At 37.3% G+C, this 20,015-nt stretch overlaps 1 protein-coding gene across 1 annotated transcript in view; it reads right to left on the bottom strand.

The window, feature by feature from the left end:
* The window catches only part of MTA3 (metastasis associated 1 family member 3), a 138,466-nt gene that overhangs the window by 12,078 nt on the left and 106,373 nt on the right, over positions 1-20,015 (bottom strand). Inside the window, exons 17-18 of the mRNA XM_059829796.1 lie at positions 14,165-14,196; positions 6,486-6,640 (exon numbers count right to left, since the gene is read on the bottom strand). Coding sequence (XP_059685779.1) covers positions 6,486-6,640; positions 14,165-14,196 — 187 coding nt within the window. The remainder of the gene's footprint in view (positions 1-6,485; positions 6,641-14,164; positions 14,197-20,015) is intronic.

Genomic DNA, 20,015 nt, shown 5'->3' with positions numbered 1-20,015 from the left:
AAAGAACCTGTGAACATTTCTGTGATACGGTTTGCACATGTGAAGAGGAAGAAGAAGTAGAGCAGTTAGCACTGGAACGCTGACTTTGATCTAGACCTGCACCCATGCACTGTAATATGGACCCCGGGCACTGGAGACTTACGCCTCCACTCCTCCCTTTTCTCCCAGCAATGTGCTACAAGTGGTAACACAAACACTGTGCCTGACCTTGTCTAAGCATCGATTAAAACATATGTGGGAGGGAGAAGCATCAAGGGCAGGTCATTCACAACTCTTAATATTGGTAACACTTAGAAGGGTTTGGTTCACCTGAGTTTTCAGTTTGCTTTTAAAGGTACAGGTTAGGGTTTATACTGATAAAGCTACATTGCAGAGAGTGCTAGCGGTATATGCAGGAGCATGAACGGCTGTAAGCACTAGCATGACTCTCCCCACTTCTGCAAGAGAACCAGACCACTGATGGCAAGGCAAGACTCAACATTTTGCTGAAGCTGGTTGTCAGCCTCACATTCTCTTCTTTATCAACATGCAACTTTGGTTTTTAAGCTTTTTGTGTGTGCTATGAGACATGCATAAATAAAAATGAGTCGTATCAGGTAATTATCACAGCAATTGTGATATCCTTACGTAGTACCTCCACAAATCAAGGGATGCTTTTCTTTTTGGAGACAGAAGATGAAGTGAAGAGTATGAAAATTGCCTATATAATGCTGCCACAGGGATGCCTCTCAAATCATTTTATCAGCAAAAAGGAAGCAATGTCTGCTGGTAACAGCTAAAGATCATGTTCTAATTTTAGCAGTTGAAGTTAACTCATTCCCAATGGAGTTGCACTTACCGTGAGAAGGTTTCTAACTGCTTCAGCACTGAAAGGAAACAAGCATCGAGTCATTCAACTGCAGTTCTATATGCGAATATGCTTTTTGGCCCATGAAGGGAAAGCATATGGAATCTGCTGCTATAACCCATTCAGCCAAACATTTCCACACATTTCTTACAATGCAAACGCTGAAAAAAAGATTTCATTTGCCACACAGTGTTTTAGCTGTCCCTATACAAGTATGATCATTAGCATGCATGTGCGCTCTGTTATGGACAGAGCATGTGTATAGGAACTGTATGCACACTGCATACCTAGAATTGGTAAGAAAAGTTTTAATCAACGGATACATTTCCCTTGACATCCAACAGCTATATTATTAATTTTATTCAGAGATTATGATTATGTCTTATATAACTCAACAGATATTAAGCTGATATATTATATTTTTATTAAATTTCTGGAGACCATAATGTGAATTTTTCCATTTTTTCAATCGTTATTTAACTCCCAGAATGGTGATTCAGTATAAAGAATTTAATTTCACACAATATAGTCATTTTCTGCATTAACCTCTAACAGGGCCTACAAAAGAATCCACATTACAGCTAGTCAACAAAAGGAGAATAAAACCAAAAAAGCTTCCTTATAGCGAAGGTGATTTAGTAGAATGTTCTGAATAAAATTCTTTTATAGTTATGAGACTTTTGGTTGATCCTAAAGCATGCAGCTAGTGCTAGGAGAATCCTAGCTGCTAATATCTAAGTATATTAAAAAGAAATAAGGAGTCTCCCTTGGTGAGTAGTGATAAATGTAAGGCTCTTTAAAGAGTGATTTTTCAACAAATTGTGTAAACAGATTTGCACTTTAGAATAAAATCTTGGGCAAGTTATTTCACAGCAGGCAATGAGAATTCCTTTTTCATTCAAAAAGGGTAAGAATAAAGGAAAATACAAAAATGTTAAATCCAGCAAAGGTCAACATAAAATTATGATGTAATGTGAAGGTAAACGTTCTTGAACTGTCACCTAGTTTTCTGCCTAGATTAAATTCCTGCTTTGAGCCTGTGACTGAACACAAGTATGGAAATCCCAAGTGAGCTGGACTCACACAGGTATCAGGAAGGTTTTTGAATGGAAAGTGCAGCATGTCACCATAGATGAAATAGCAAAACTGAGGACCTCTATATTTATTGGCAAAATTCACTGAGCATGCTGATAGGTATTCAGGAAGGCGATCTCTTTATATAGCTATAGATCAATCAAGAAATTCATATGGGTGATTCATGGATGGCACTAATATGTAGGCAGATTCAAACTCACTCTGTCCCTTCCCCAGACTGGCCAGGGGCTGTAACGACTGGGGCTCAGCACCATGCTAATGTGCAGCCCAGCTTTGCAGAGGCCTCTGGGCTTGGAGAGAGGGGAATACAAATGGAATTATGCTGGCATTTCCCCCCATATGTGCAGATACTGATACACAAGAGGGGAGGAAACTGCTTTCCAATAGCTACAGCTTAAAAAAAAAAAAGCTGAAATGTATGAAGATGCACATTACAACTGATATAAAGTACCTTCCTATTCTACTCTGAAGAGCAGATCAGCACCTAAAATATGTTGAACTTTAGATGTAAACTCCAGTCTTTTTGTTTCAATGATACCTATGCTCACACTAAATTTTACAGCATACCTGCAGGCACTGTGGCCTGAGTGAAGAGTGAAGGGCACTACCCTAAAACTCTAGGGTAACTCCAAGGGTTATCTTGGAAAAGCTTAGATGATATACAATATTTTCACTGCTCTGAATCTTAAACTCTGTACTCATTCATCACTACAAATATCTTGAATCTGTAAGCAACTAGATACACAATATTTACAGAAATACGATTGGTGCTTAAATTCAGAGGGGAAGGATGATAATTTCTTTTAAAATATCTTCTAAAATGGAGCTATAGGCATAAATACATATATTCATCTTACCTATTAATAAAATTTAGAATGCTCATGTTTCGCATCTTTGGCTTGGTTAGCACGAAATACACTGGCACCTTATTTAGTTTAGCAGCAACATTACATTTTTTTTCCTCAAAGAACTATTGTAGTATAATTTTTTTTAGCTAAAAGTCTGAGAGAACTTACCTTCTAGACTCCCTACTTGATGTTTTATAGAAATATGCATCTTAAACCTTAATTCACTGCACAAACAAAAATGTTTCAGGACGGAGAAATGAAAATTGTTATGGACTGTTGCAAACAAAACATTATAGTGAAAAATACTTTCCCTTTTACAGGCTGTAATTATACTGAAAAGTATCTTTCCTTTTGCTGTAATTAGCATGTGTCAGGGCAACCCCCGGTATCAATACAGGCTGGGGGATGAAGAGATGGAGAGCAGCCCTGAGGAGAAGGACTTGAGGGTACTGGTGGATGAAAAGCTGGACACGAGCTGGCAATGAGCGCTTGCAGCCCAGAAAGCCAACCGTATCCTGGGCTGCATCAAAAGCAGCGTGGCCAGCAGGTCAAGGGAGGTGATTCTGCCCTTCTGCTCTGCTCTGGTGAGATCCCACCTGGAGTACTGCATCCAGCTCTGGAGCCCTCAGCATAGAAAAGACATGGGCCTGTTGGAGCAGGTCCAGTGAAGGGCCACAAAAATGATCAGAGGGATGGAACACCTCTCCTATGAAGAAAGGCTGAGAGAGTTGGGGTTGTTCAGCCCGGAGAAGAGAAGTCTCCGGGGAGACCTTATGGTGGCCTTTCAGTACTTAAAGGGGGTCTATATAAGAAAGATGGGGACAAACTTTTTAGTAGGGCCTGTTACGATAGGACAAGGGGTAGTGGTTTTAAACTAAAAGAGGGTAGATTTCAACTAGATATAAGGAAGAGATTTTTTATGATGAGGGTGGTGAAACACTGGAACAGGTTGCCTAGAGAGGTGGTAGATACCCCATCCTTGGAAACATTCAAGGTCAGGCTGGACGGGGCCCTGAGCAACCTGATCTAGTTGATCTAGTCCAATCCCCCTGCAATAAGCTAGATGATCTTTGGAAGTCTCTTCCAACCCAAACTATTCTATGATTCTACGATTCTACGTGTCTGTCTTACATGTATTTTTAATGAACAAATACACATGATAAAACAGACCAGATCCTGATGCAGCATGAAAAAAATGCCCTAAAGAATGAGTTGTTACCTTGACTCAAATGGGATGATTATTTCTGACCTGTGTGTTCAGAACACATTTAAATACCTAATGGCTGCAAACTGGCAACTAATTTTTTTTTTTTTTTTTTTTCATTTTATGGTAGGACTGGGTAAATTGTTCGCTGCTTTTTCACAAACGTCTCCTCCCTAGCTACCTCTTCCCATTGCAATTATATTGCATTCAACTGTGTCACAGCCATGCTCAGCTATGTGAACTCCTATCACAGGACAGGCTGGCTGTCAGGGACTAGTGTCCATTCCCTCCTCTCCCTTCTTCCCCCAAAGAGCAGAGCATTTAATTGTCATCTTGGGCATCAGTGCATTCCTAGCAGCAGAATCAGTGCTTTCCACTTCGAGCTGTAAAGGCTGGAGGCAAGTGAGAGCCGAGGAGAACAAGCTACACGGTCTCTTCTATATAATCTTGGAGTAAAGGTGGAGGGAATCAAAGGATCAAAGGAAAAAGTTAGAAAGCAGAAAGCACACCTGAGGTAGGGAAGGAATCAATGGGTATGGGATGGGACAGGAAAAAAAAAAGGGGGGGGGGGGGGGGAAGGAAAGCCCTGTGAGAGAGAAAGAACAGTTCTCATGTGAAATGGAGTTTCAAAGGATAAAAAGTTGCTGTCTCTTATTAGTTATAGTTTCGAAGATTAATGTGAGTGAGGCACTATTACTCCTTGTGTGTTGCTAGCACAGAAGGAAGGTGCATGCATATGTACTGGCACGGAACCTACAGCGTTAGCTCTGGTCAGACTGGGAATGGCTGTATTGGGGGGTGCTCAACCCATGCCAGTCCTCGAGCATTCCCTGCTGTGCTTCTTCAGCACCGGCCAGAGTGACGCAGCACGGCATTTTCAGGCTCTTCCTTGTTTGAGGGAGTATCAATGAAGTCTAACTGCGCTATGTTCCCCATACCAGGAGATTTCAAACGTTACTCATTAAACTTCTAATGATTTGGAGAAGAGCAGCAGACGCAGAGTCCTGAGAACTAAGCCCCTTTCTTACCACCACCGTGGATGCGGAGGGGGAGACAGTGCAAGTTCTGCCTTGCTGCCTGGCCTGGGTATGGTGTCCGCAGCCATGGGAGTGGGGAGGGGGATTTCCTAGAATGGGAACAGGCAGGGCTATCACGGATGAGTGTTTTGCAAAGGCGGGATTCATCTCACCATAGTTCGATCACCTAGAATTTAAACACCTAGTGTGGGCCAGTTGCCTGGGCTACCTCTGAGGTCAGTGGAAAGAGACAAGCACTGTCAGTGTAGGACTCATCTCATCCTTTGACAGGCACTTCTCGTAAAAATTGAAAAAAAATTTGAAAATTCTAACACTTCTAAAATAGCATTTTAGGTTACCAGTCTCACTTTGAGGGTATAATCACTAGGAATTAGTCTGATACTACTAAGCTCTTTGCATCAAACAATTCTCAAAATGGTGAATGCTATCAATCTGGGCGAGGTATCAGAAGCCTAAGAGCTCATCATCCTCCTATCACTCTCTCTGAATTGTTGCATTCCTCACACAAAAGAAAAACGAAGTGCAATATTTAATTGATCTTGAAATAACCACCAAATTGTCACGTACTAGTATTTTGACTTCCCTAGCTGAATCTACCATAAACGGGACTAATTATGCAATTTTTCTTTGGTTAGCTCTATATTTACATATGTTCTTTCTCTTCCCTCATTTTATTGTTCACATTTTTGTTCAATTACCAGCTTTTCTAGGCTTGTGAAATAATCACAGAAGTGACGAGCAGTCTGATGTTACTTGCTGTAATAATCCCCTTGCTTAAGCAAGATTTTAAAGGTTTTTAAATATCAGACCCAGCAACCACAGCTTACAAAAATAGACTGTAACTTCTTGTCTTAGTCTGAATTAAATCAGGGGATGGACAGATCTTAGAAGGAGAAAGAAAGAACAGAGGAACCTCTAGAAAACTAGTGCCTCTTCTGTGATATCAAGCTCTATTGGGAAAAGCAAAAGCTCATTAAATTTTACCAATTAATCTGTAAATGGAAGACTGAAAAAGATTATCATCTCAGTTGCTTTTAAGGGAAATCAATTTCTAGCCTGGAAAAGATGCTATCTGGTGTATATTCCTCTATTGTGTGCTATATGTTTTTCAAGTTCTGAAAATTTTAGAGTATAACCTACATTGTGGATGCATTTACATTTTCCTGAATGATCAGAGGTGCTTTAAACTTCATTGTATATGAACTACAATTAATAACAATCAAAAAGTTCTAATCTTTGCCACAGAGAACTAGCCTGACTGAGTAAGTCTTATTAGTGAAATACTGATAATACTAGTATGCAAAAGATGCAAAATTGGGTGTATGTTTTGATGTGACATTGCTCTTCACTGTAACACAACCTCAAATAATAATGACAAAAACTTATTCAAATAGCGGATCAATAACACGTATGCAGTGCGGCCTCATTCCCTGCTTAGATTTCATTTCACTTACCTGGTCTCTTCTGTAGCTGTAAAGAAACCATCATCTGAAGCATCAAGCCAATTTTGCCTCTGTCTCTTGATCACTGGAATGGTGCTTGTCTTAATGGCACTTGCACTGGCTTGCAAGGCCTTACCATTAGTCATATGAACATGGGGAGCAGCATGCTGAAATCATAACAAAAATGGGAAAGAGATTTGCCTGAGAATAAGCATAATTCTGTTAACTAATTCTCCTCTAAAGGGCAGCCTACACACATCACCGTTCTCAAAAACCAGCTAGTCTTCTTCAACAAGTACCTGGGGGGGTCAGATAACACCCTGGGCACATTGACATGTTTTATACACAGCTCTGAAAGCTCTTTAAAAACTGAATTAACTATTGCTAAGGTCATTTTATACAAAGAGAAATTGAGGCATGAATCAATGCCATGAACTAAGCAGCTCCACAACAGAAACCTGTTGACTTTAGGAGAGAATTAACGTTTTCTGAGAAAAATATCTCATATCTCAACCAATGAGATATGAGACTTGGTTTTTTTCTCCTAGTATGGCATTAATCTAATTTTTAAAAAATTCGTACTTCTCACTTCATAGGCCCTTACTCTGTCTGTCTGTCTTTTTAAATAAACATCACTGTATAGGACAAGTGCTGCTAACCTACTGCTAACTTAACTGGAAGCAGGATAACAAAGGTTTGTATCACCTTGCTGGTGCCACGGTTCTTAGGTTCACTCACCAATCACTATATATTAAAGCTGACTGCAACATGTCTGCCTTCATTTTAATAGAGATAACATTAAACATAAAATGATGCATTCCTCTTCCACTAAACCTTTACCTGGAATAATTGTGCGACAAGAGAGCAAGTACTCAGATCAAATGAGAGAAGCTGTGGTCTTATACATGAAAAAGAGAGAGTAAGAATAGTATTTTCTATATGGTCGATAGGTAACATTTTGGAAGAATATCCCATGACAAATACATTGATTTTGGAAATAACAGTCTTGTTTGCCACATGATCGATTATCAGCAGGACTAAATAATAACACTATTTGATTAAAACAGACATGTTAGAAGACATTATACAAAGATTAAAGTTTTGCTTAATCTCACATGGATTCAGCATCATGCTTTCATAGGAAGAAGTACCATTTCTTGGTGAAATAATACAAGTATTCCTCATTACTGATAGCATTTTTGTAATATTCCTAAAATGCGCACAATTCTGCACATTCATGGGAGTAACCTCTAATTAGGGGGCCAATTCCACAGACACTGAGTAGGGAAGGGGCTGGTAACATCCACAAAGAGTAGCAGAACAGAACACAAAACTGATCTCTTAAATCATGTCATAAAAATACAACAGCCAAAAATAATAAACAAGGGCCTCATTTCTTCTGCACAATTCTTACATTCGTATTCAATGTATTATATTCACATTATGCCACAACTTTTAACACCCCTTGATCCATACCATTTGCTCCCTCTAGTAGAACAAATTTTATGCATTCGACAAAGAATTCCAGCATTCATTATTTTAGTGCAAACAACTGAATAACATCCTCTATGACTCCTTAGATCTGATGTAACAAAACCAAACAAGAAATCAAATTTGAGTGAGTCACAGATAACTCTTTCTTAGAGCTAAACTATTTTCCTTTGTCTTAGAAAGAAATAAGGCTTATGGTGAATTTAGTTACTGTTGCACATAGTCAGGGCTGTAAAGCTATCTTTGTAGTCCCTCTAAATATTTGCCTAAGCTTTTCCATTTTTTTATTCAGTGTCTAGACTGCAGTTTGGTTTTCACATATTTTTGTCTTGGGTTTGCTGGGGAGGAAGAAGTAAAGGACATGCTACGAGAAATAATTCAGCTGTTATTTTAGAATAAATTCAGGATAAAATACATAGTTTGGATTAAATTAGAAATTCATGAAAGTACTTAACTGATGATGTCTTACTGTACACAGTGGGCAGTGCTCAAAAAGTGAGTTCATGCATGAAAAACGCTGCCATACATCAAATTTCACAGTACATCCAAACTAATTATCTGGCAGTGGGCATTGCCACACATTACAGAGGAACATTCAAGGGCTCAAAGGGCAATTTTTTGCTGTGCTTCCCCAGTCAGAAATGGGTTTAAGTTATCAAATATATAAGGGTTTATAACTTTTCACAGGCTCCTTTCTAATACACCACTGAATATTTCCTTTACTCAAAACAACATGGACAGGCAAAAAATGTTCAGGAAACATACAAGGTACAAAAAGTGCCTTTCCTATGGCATAAACTCTGAAGAACAGTTAAGCTTCAAGGAAAAAGTATGTGTTTTTTCATAATACTTTTATCCTGGTAGAGACAGATGTCGTTACTAGTTCTGAACTTCTGCTTTGTTTACTTTTATTAGACCCTAACTCTTATTCCAGGCAAGACATAACATTACAGAAAATAGCACAAGGGTTACAACATAATCTCACTTCTGTTGCATCGTATTGGTTAGAATTTTCTCTTTTATTTCATTTCTCCCCTAGTCCTTTCAAGCTATTTGAAGAAATTAATTATATTTTACTTAAGGACAAGAGAAAATAAGATCATTTTTCTCCAGTCTGTGTTAGGGACCACATTATCTTTAATTTCTAGTTAATCAAAACAATTGAAGTTCTCAAACAATTTAGGAGTAGAAAATCAATTAATTAGTTCCTCTCAAAAAACGTATTTACCACTGTGTATAAAAATGAGCATTCAATGCCACTGCCATACTAATATCAACACCAAGAGCAAAACAAACTTTCATAAAAGTACTTGTTAAATTTTTTTTTTTTTTTTTTAAATTTCACCCCTCTAACATACAGTTACACTAGGAAGGTTATGAAAGCCTCAGCAGTATTACCTGTACCACCAGAGAAGCATTACTCAATCAAAAAACCCTGCATGCAGAAAGCTCCAGTAATTTAATCGTAACACTGCCGTGTGCAATTAGCAGCTGGCATTTTGATTTTGACTGTGTACATCACTAATAAGCTGCGCTGTCATTTTGCAACAAAACCACCGGTGTTAAGAGTCCACGTACCAGTGGCAGATCATAGAGCAGTACCTGAGCAGCAGGAGCTTTACCCAGAGTTTGCTAACTGCATGTTGGACAAATCCTCCTCCGTGCTGAGTGACTCCTTTCTCCCAGGTTCTTCCTCATCTCAATCTGGGTACGTTCATTGAGATCTCTTCTACCTCTAGAATAAATTGTTCCATGCCCAAAAGACATCATGAGAAAACCTATCTTGGAGTGCACTTGAAAGAAAAACCTCGCAAGGCTAAGGGAGCTCTGGTTCAGGCAATGTTACGTCCAATAAAGAACCAAATATTTAAGTCAGCACAGAGTTATCTCGGAAGAGTTTCACCTCCCGAACAGGAGGTCTCCATGCTGCAGACTGAACACATCCTCAGAGACTTCTGAGACCAAAGGCAATCTTTTCAAGGTCTTCAACAAGGAGGAGTTTATGGGAAGACCATTTGTTATAATGTCTTCACAGCTTCACCTGTCCCCTACTAAAACATTTCTCTGTGGGCACCATTCTCGGGTACTCCTCTCACAGGCTTGATTTTTGAGAGCTGCTTGCAGGTGCTGCTAATCAAAACTCACCTGGCAAGGGCATGGATTTCCCACTTGCATACACAAATGTTCATTTCCCAGTGAGCAAGCCAGACACCTCCAATGGTCAATGAATGCAATAGTCCCTTTCATGAAGAAACTACATAAGAATGTGTTTCTCTCTGCTAAATCTTCTGGAAGCAGCAGTACTCATTCAATCAGTTACTAATTCAATCAGTTGCTTAACTGTAAATCCAGGTCTTTCAATGCAAGGTGCACTAGGCATAAGGCTTTGCTATGTCCAAGAAAAAGAGGTATTATCTGTATAGCATCACTATACATGTGATGTGTGCTGTAGGGGCAGCTACCAGTCCAACAAAGTTTGGCTACTATTCCGAAAACACCTACAAGGATACTCTGAACACTTTGTATTAAAATGGTAACTTAAGACAGCATCTCTATTATGAAGGGTAAACTTCCTATCCTCACTGGCTCCCAGAGGAATTTCAAGCACAAGGATATTAAGATGCATGTTGGAAAGTCAGAGAGGAATCCTGTACAAATTCAGAAATGGGACTCACATCCCAAATCACAGTTGAGGTTCCTATCTGTAAGTTTCTCAACTTGTACTGGGATATAAATGGCTGAGCATTTATCCATTGAGAGCCACTGAAGATTCTGAAAAGACATCCAGCTTTGAAAGAAATACATAACACCAACAGGCATTGTAAGTGTAAAAACTAACGGTGAATGTTTATGCTGTGACTAAAAGAATGTTTAACTGGATTATCATAAATTCCTAAGTGGACTTGAATTTATGATCTCTTAAATTTTCCCCCATCCTTTCCAAAATGAAAAAATTCCCACTGCCTTAAATCAGCATTTTAAAAATTCTTGTTGCCTCTTTAAACAAAAAATCAAATCAAATCAAACAGAGCAAAAGAAGCTCACTACATGGAGGAAAAAAAATTCACTAGAAGAAATCAGGCAAGCTCAGATGATTGGTAATAATCTATATTAATTGGTTCAATATATTTGACCTAATTGTACAGGATACAGTGTAAAACAAGTGTACAATTACGTTAAGTTTGAAACAGGTATTGATTCTGTTTTGCGGCACCTGAAGTATTCTTATTTGCAAAGGCATTAGCATTATACCTCTAATAAGCATCAAGGTTAGGGGCTGGTTTAGTTGACTTATAGAATCATAGAACCATTTAGGTTGGGAAAGACCTTTAAGATCATCGAGTCCAACCGTAAACCTAACACTGCCAACTCCACCACTAAACCACGTCCCTAAGCACCTCATCCACACTTATTCAGGGATATTTGAGATTTAATTACAAAAATTACAAAACACAGTCTCCACACAGCATGGAGTCACAAACATCAATACTAGCGTGCAGGCACACATTCATTTTGGGTATAGAATTTCATGTAAAAAAACCCGAAGGCTATTAAAAAGAAAGATTTTCAAACAACAGATCATATACAAGAAATTAACCAAAGAGTCAACACAAGTATTACTTTTGAACCTCCTGGTTTGCTATCAAATCTTTCACAAAACACCTAGAATAGATATAATGCTGAAAATCCAAGTCAATGACTTTTCTGTGCAATGGGGAAAGAAAAAAAAAAGAAAAAAAAAAAAGACAACAGTTGACTTTCCAAAGCATCTGGGCTAAAATACTACAATGTTTATAGCCTCTGTATTTCATGGAAGTTACACAAAAGCTGAATAAACCATGTCTTTAAAAGCAGCATTTTAAAGTAAATATTTATTTATAGAAATCAGTAAATCAGTGATGAAAGACTAACCTAGGTGTCTATCCACAGAACAAGAGGAAACTTGTTTTATAGTTAAAACATAGAAGATCCCCATCCCCCCTCTCCAGACCATTAAAAGTTTTCTAGTTTTGTATTTTTACAAACAAGAATCTGAAACAAAAAATAGGAAGACATTGTTGTATTTAAATACAGAAGAAGAATTCTTATAATGTTCTCAGAAAAACTGTACTTCTTTTTCCTTAGCAAAGTACACTCTGTTCCTCATTGGCTTTGATTTTAACACAAATCTGAATCTTCAGAGACAAGATCAGATTTAATGACTTACTTATGTTATTCTACCACCTATAAATGCAACTTAAAAAGAGTTCAAATACTTCACCTTGGTAAGACAAAAGCCGTTTTACATCAAAGCATCTGATACAGTATACAGATTTGCTGCTATACCTCTCATTCTGATTGACTAAAGATCATGCTTTTATTTTTTCTCTGTTACAGTATTAGCCATAATCAGTGAGAAAAAGCAGACTTTATTTCAGAGTAATTATTTACTGCAGTAGTCATTCAAAATTGGATCTCAGCAGTATTGCTTTACTATGTCTGTACTGAATAATCTCATACTGTTTCTAACGCAAGGAATAGTATATTTTCTGGTTTTACTGACGTATTCTACCTACTCATTGGAGAGTAAAATTTTCCATTACCGATTCAGTTATGCTTTAATTGCAGAGAAGAGTGGATATACTCTTATAACCTTTTCACACTAAACAGAATACTTATTTTTAATTGTACTTTTATTTATTTAAGTGCAATGGACAATTACTACACACTGACTGCAGAACATTAGTCTGAGCGGTCTGACTTGTCAGCAGAGAGGTCTGGAGAGGTTCACAACACAAAAGCTCAAGTTATTTAAAAACCTTTCTCTTCTCTCTTTAAAGCTTGGCCATGTTTTGGTCAAAAATGGGCAAACCCCCCATTTCTTTGGGTCAGTTTTTAGAGCTGTTTTGATACATTAATGGAACAGAGAGACTGACAAAATGCGTTCTCTTCAGAATAAAATTAACAGGGGAAAAAAAAAAAAGGGAAATCAAGTGTGAAGTTTTCACCAGCTTCAGCATTAACCTCTAGCTCTTTTCCTGACACAAATGCAGAATTGGAAAAATATTGAAAAATTTTTCAATCCCTTCCAAATTTTTATAGCAGAGGAATACACCTGAATACCTAAGCATCTTATTTTGAAATGGCTCTATCAAACCAATTTCATGACAAACAAGGATTCCATCACATTCACTAGAAAACAGAAACATCACTTTTCCCAGACATATCTCTACTGGTTTGAAATTTAGTGATCTGTAGTTCTTACCTATTTGTTATCCATTTGCACTGGATTATTAATTACTATTGACGACAAAGGCAATGAACTATATTTACCCTTTGTCCCCTGTTGAATCAAGTATCAGTGTGGGAATTTACATGTCCTACAAATGCTGTACATACCGAAGAGGTAATAAACTTGAAGGGACACCCTGAAAACAGTAGGAATGAAAACAAACAAGCTGACATCATGTTTTGTTGGGTTTTATTCTAAAATTTCAAAACTTGCCTCAAAAATTGGTCTTTTTCAGAAAGTGAATAGCCCTCCCCCCAAATATCTACAGGATAGGCATGAATCATTCCCAGTCAGATAAAGGTTTTCTTTATGTGAATTTTTGTTCAGTCCTTATCTGACTTTCATTAGGAGCTTGAAACAGAAAGACACTGATAAAATTTCTCACCCTATAAAAACTCAAGATAGACACTAAATCCGTAACATTTTTATGCATAAAACTTTTTAATCTCATTTTTTAAGATGTATCTGTCTGTTTAAACATTCCTCTGTTTCTGCAACCCAAACTATCAAACTCAAGGTAAAGTCAAAAACCAGCCTCACAGGAATGTGATGCAAGAAATTACTCAGCGTACGTTTTGAACTTTAAATGTGGTCTGGCAAATGTGATACACATAGAATGCAAGAGATTTATCAACATTAATTTGACATAATCAAAAATCACTTAAACACATAACACACAGAATTGTAACTGGATTTTTCACCTATTCAAACTGACAGCACTGCTACTTCTTAAGCTATTCAACCTCACATTTTTTCCAAGATTTCCCATGAAAGACAGTGGCAGACAGACTCATTTTATCTCTACAGTGATACTGGACTTTATACAAAACCATGCCAACGGCTTAGGATACTACTATATCCACTTTGTTTTCAAAGGAAAAAACATATCTATAGATAGATCAATACCTATAATCTCCTCTATACTTACCACTATTGTTCTTGTTGTATGGCTGGATGATTCTGGAAAACAAAAGAACCACAGTGTATTAGAGTATTGTCTTTTTCCATACAAGCCCTATTTTCTGATGCTCACCCTAAAGGCTACGATGCTACTGTTCAGCTACAACAACAAACATATCAGAAATGCAGAGATTGGAAAGATTTCTTGTGAAACAAACATGAGAATCATCACTGGTCCTGAAAATATACTATAGTATAGTATACATACACTATAGTATGCTGTTAACTCCACTCATTCTCTTTGCTTAATTATCCTCTTCCACAAGAAAATATAAAAATGGAACTAATTCATAATTCATGTTTCAAGAAGTGGGGTTTTTTCATTTTGCTTTTAACATATGGCATCATTTAACATGGAGGATTAGCTCTGCAGAAAAAAATACAAATAGTATCAGCGTAATTCCATTACTATTCCCATTTAAAAAAGCTTTATAAAACTAGACAATCCTTTTTCTGAGAATTTTGAGATGGATTCTCAGTTTGAAATTGACAAAGTATATTGAGAAGTGTAACATCCAGAAATCTTAATTATTTTCTCCTATATGATAAATCAGGAGTCAGTCAACTGAACTCATGGTTATATTTACATAAAATTGCTGAGGAATCACGACTAGGCCAATAGCTAACATAGACTTCACCCTGCTGTTTAAATTAAATTATGTTTGCTTTTCCCCCCTCCCCTCAAGGACAGAAAGCTCACCTTCTTTGTCTTTAAAACGCTACAGTTGTCACATTACAGCCGTGTTCTTTTTCGAAGCAGTATAACTTCAGTAACTAAACATCCTCCTAACCAGTTAAAAAAACTGCAAGAAAATTCGCTGCTGACCTAATAAGATGCAAGATGATGCTACTAGCAATCTCATAGACTTGCTCAAAAATTTGGGTAAGACATCATAGTGGCTATAGTACACAGAGTTCTTAAGGAAGAGACATTTAGCAACACTACATGCAGTTCTGGGTAAAATGTACACAATTCTGCATGAATTGAATCAGCAGAGTCTCAACTCTGCAAGTGAGATAAATATACAATAATTACAATGGGTTAGTTACTCTTGCCCAGTTCCAAATTGCGATTCTTATGGGGGTCCCAACCGGCATCACTTACACAAAGAATTCTCCAGAGGTTTTGTTATTGTTAAAAATAGCATTAAAGAGATTAGAAGGACAGGAGAAAGAACAGCTGCACATCTCTTTCTGAAAAAATGGTAATTACACTCTCAAACTGGTGTTTCTCTTTCATTTTGAGAAGTCATCTTAACCAGTCTGAAGGTATAGTTCAATCACTGATAGAAACAAAGACAAGCCATTTTAAACATCTCAAACTATTTAGAAACTTCAATCTGATATTCAGCAGTAATTCCTGTATCTAGTTTACAATTACATTTGTACAAGTCTTCACTCGTAATCAAATCCAATTAAAAAAAAAAAAATCAATACAGCTATCAATAACTTCTCATTGATAAAAGTTCTATAATGTGAAAACCTACCATTTTAGTTGTGAGCTCCTCTCCCATCCCCCTTTTCCTCTCTTTTTTCACACAAAAATTATATATAAAAATACATTTACGTCACCAGTCCTCCAGGCAAGTTTTAAACTAGTAGTATAAAAATTAAATACTGTGACAGCCTACTGTTTCCTGATACCTGAATATATTTGGCACTGTTATAAAGTAAGAGAAGATCCCATTAGCGTGAAGAACTCTATAATCTGTTCAATTTTTATCTTCAGAGTGAAGTTATTTTTGTTATTACAAGTTTGTTTATTTTTTGGCCTCCCAGTGAAGTAACATTTCAGGACCTGAACGTACCTGAGAAAATGCAGAGATTACATTCATGGAGATATAACCACCTGAATAACTCTTGAGACAAGGACTCATTCCATTTATAAGCCCAACTACCCAGAAAAACCAAAACCAACCTATCTCCAAGAGCACAACTGCATTTCCTGAGGAATCCTCAACTTAAGCGGAATTATCAGGTTAAACAAAAAGGATGGGGCTGCTTCTCTCTTGAAATATAGAGAAGATACTTTACATGGCACTTCCAGTCACCCCCAAAAAGATCAAAGCAAACAAACAAAAATCCACACTTTTTATACTCAGATACTACAGTAATAAAATCTTCACTCTTACTCAGAGGTGCTATGCTTTTGGCAGAGCTTTACATGTCAAACCTACAAAAGCTATGCTTAGCCATGACTGTCCCAAAATACTCAGTCACCCTCTCAGTTCCACAGACAACTGAGTGAAAGAGAGAATATCTCCCTAAAGGGAACTGAGGAACAGACAATGTACCTGGAGGCTGTTAAACAGCGTATTTTTGAAGAATACTTTACAGACACTCAATGCAATGCCAACAGCTGTTAACTCCAGGATATTACCATATTGATAACCTATTAATAAAACCGAGCCAAGAAGTGAAGAAAGATCTGTTATATTTGTAGAGTAATATCCCTGTGTTATGCCATACAATAAAAACATTCCTCATTTTTTGCATATCTTTTTCTTAATTTTTGTTGCAGTAGATACTGAAATACCATCTAAGTTGCCAAACATCTTTTAGAAAGACCTGAGTATATCCATATATACAAAGCTAGGGAAAGAAATGTTTAATAAGTAGACCCAGTCAAAAGATTCTAGGAACTAGCAAAGACTACTCATTAAGGTGCCGTTGTTACACAATTTATACTCTTCCATACTCTGATACCCAAATATTCAGATTTTAGAACTGAGGAGACACTGATTTGTTCCAGAAAATACTTACACCCTGATTTGGCAGGATTCTGACCAACGTTTATGCATGAACACACACCAGCCAATTCTGTGAAAAACTTTGCTTTTAAATTAGGGCAACTAAGGAAGAAAGCCCTTGCTTCCAATTAAAAAGGCAGTCACGCAGCATTCAAAAAGGCATGTTTTACAAAAGGTCTGCACACCCATGCAACCTCCAATGCAGCTTGAGGGCAACAGAGCTTATTTAAAAACCACAAATGTCTTGGTGTTCAACAGAACAGAAGACAAAACTGAGGATTTTCAGTTTTATTGGCCGAGTTTTAGAATGCCTTAAGAGAATTTAAATAATCAGGCTCAAATTTCAGTGAAACTGGCACCAGTGGACACTTAGTTTATAAATTAATTTCTTATAGGAAATGATTTTGTGCAAGGCAAATCTGTACTTGCACTTCTTCAGTAGAAGGGAAACTCCAGGATGCAGAATGATCCTCCCCTTATGGCTGATGAAATGCTAGTGAAGTGGAATACTCCACTTTCAACAGAAATGGTCAGACAACATCACTAATAAAGGGTTTTGGTGATGTGATGCAAGTAATTTACAGTAAATGCAACTTCAGTACTGACAAGATGTTTAGAAGTTTATTATCGTGGAGAAACTGATGCACCAATGGCAGAAACTGCCAAAGATGCTCGTATGCGCTTTCTCCAACATATTTCTTTGAACTCAAAAAGAAATTAGTTAAGTTGTAAAAAGAAATTTTGTCACGTTAGAAGTTGCTTTACCAACCATACTGACCAATCAAGTGTTTCTCCCCGTTTATGGGCACTAAGAGACTATAAAATTTCCCACTGTAAAACCATTTGAGGCTAAATCAGAAAAAGTCCACTGCTAAGGGATGGTCCCAGCTACAAAATTATTTCAAGTTTACATGCTATTCCCCAGCAACATTTTTTTTTTTTTTCCCCTTAACAGTTCTTCAAGCCAGGACAGAAACCACATCCTTAATAACACTCCAGTCCTTTTCCAGCTCTTCATGTGTTATGTTTATACATGCTATTCTTTAGTCAGCCTGCTGATTGGAAACTAGTTATCTGATATTCATCTTTCTCTTTTATATTAATGGGGTCATCAGCAGTATTAGTGGGTGAAAGGTGCCCTCTTCTAAACCTTCCAGAATAAATATGCTTCAAGATAATTTCATTTAGATGTCTGGAAAATAAAGGCAGACAGGCAATAGCAGAGGTGTTTAATCCCAGTAACACTCTCAGGTTATCATGGTGCATAAGACTACAAAGAACCTTTTCACCCAGGAGGGACCACCTTATGATACAATCTGAGAAAGGAAGACTGTTTCATTATTTCTTCCCCACTTGGGTTGTGAATATTTTAAGTAACCAAATGTAATTGGTTTTTTTCTACCAGTTTGTAGCAATGGAACAAGCAACATTAAGTGTTACTTCAAAAGTATTATTAAAAAAATAGTAATATATATATGTCTCTTATAATCATACTAAGAATGAGTTTGACCTAATTTGAGGAAGACCCTTAGTCTCCCAAGACAGAAATTTGAACCACTGGAGAAACAATATACAGATGAGAAAAGCAAAAACCACAAAAAAGTACAAAATTACCACAAAGCATTTTCCCCAGGCGCAGTATCTTTCCAGTTACAGCGCCTAAGCACTTTCTGAAGGTGCCTTCCCTATTGCATTATGTACTAAAATTGCTAAGAACTATTGCTCTGCAATCACAGCTTACAAAAAAATAATCAATGCACTTGACAGTAATCATACATAGAAGCACTTTAAGTATGAACTCCAGATCTCGAATCCAGAACATGTAACTCATGAGGCAATATGCTGCTAATCCTGTTATCCAACAGACACGATTCTCTTTCTGCAACTTTAATTATTTAAAATAATACTAGGGGAAAGTAGTGATTCCAGGAACTACGTTCTGGTTATCTGCACTGTGTTATAAATGCTAACTTAATTATAGTGTTGTTCCTATTGTTTTCTGTTTTAAGAGCTGATTTATTCTGCCAATTAGAAAAGCCAGTGTTACTGCAATTTCATGCCTACGCATTACCTGTATATAAAAAAAGAAACACTGATTCAGCAGCAAAAATGGGGCAGTTCACCATGAAGTGCTCTTTCTTCCATCTGCAATCCCACATAGCTTGCTCTTTCTAACCCCTGCTGTTATTAGGGTTATCAGAAGCACGTTACACTGGTGAGTACAGAGGTACAATGCCATAATCTTTTCGTAAGTATTCATTTCCTTAATACAACAAAATGTAAATTATGTCTGGCACACTCGAAGTGGTGCATCAAAGCATGATTGTGATTCTAGTTTTGTGGGTTTTCTGAACCAAACGTAGGCAAAGCAGCCTTCTAAGTCCAAAGATGCGTTTTTGAAAGAAAGGAAATAAAAGAAAAAAAAAAAAAGTAAAAATCCCCTATTCAATTTCTAGTGTACTTCCACCCTTGGAAATAATTCACATTACAGAAGATACAATAGGCCTGAGAACTACAGCTGAATGGATGTTGTATTTTGACTTTTGCAAAACAAAAGCAATCACTGCCTACGTTTAAAAAAAAAACAACACAGTCATTGCTATGCTAGAGCTTAGGAACAGTTCCTTCTCAGAGGAAATTCAAGGAAACATGGGTTTGCAGAAATGGGTTTGCTACTCGCAAGTCTTCGTGTAACCAAATCCATCATAGAAAAGTCACACTGCTTACCTTTACCCACTGAAAAAATACTCTGCAGTTGGAGCAGTCTTCAGACACAAAATGGAAGACTGTTCTTTTATTTGTAATCAAAGACCCTCAAATACTTGGGGGATAATTGTAACGTGAATTCAATGTAGGCAAATGATGACCGCACATGTATCGTTGCAAGATAATAAATAAATTTCTCAACTTTGAGAAATTCTGGAAGAAAAGATATTTCTCTTCTATTTTTTGGACAAAAATGACACAGATTTAAATATTTTCCTCCTTGCTGATTATTTTTCATGTTAAGTCACAATGTCATTTGCACCACTGGGGCTGGAGGAATGAAGACCAAAGTGGGGATGGGGG

The sequence above is a fragment of the Gavia stellata genome, chromosome 2 (assembly GCF_030936135.1).
Source record: "Gavia stellata isolate bGavSte3 chromosome 2, bGavSte3.hap2, whole genome shotgun sequence".
Classification (NCBI taxonomy): domain Eukaryota; kingdom Metazoa; phylum Chordata; class Aves; order Gaviiformes; family Gaviidae; genus Gavia; species Gavia stellata.
Note: the sequence above shows the minus strand (reverse complement) of the source record. Positions and strands in the feature narration are given on the sequence as shown.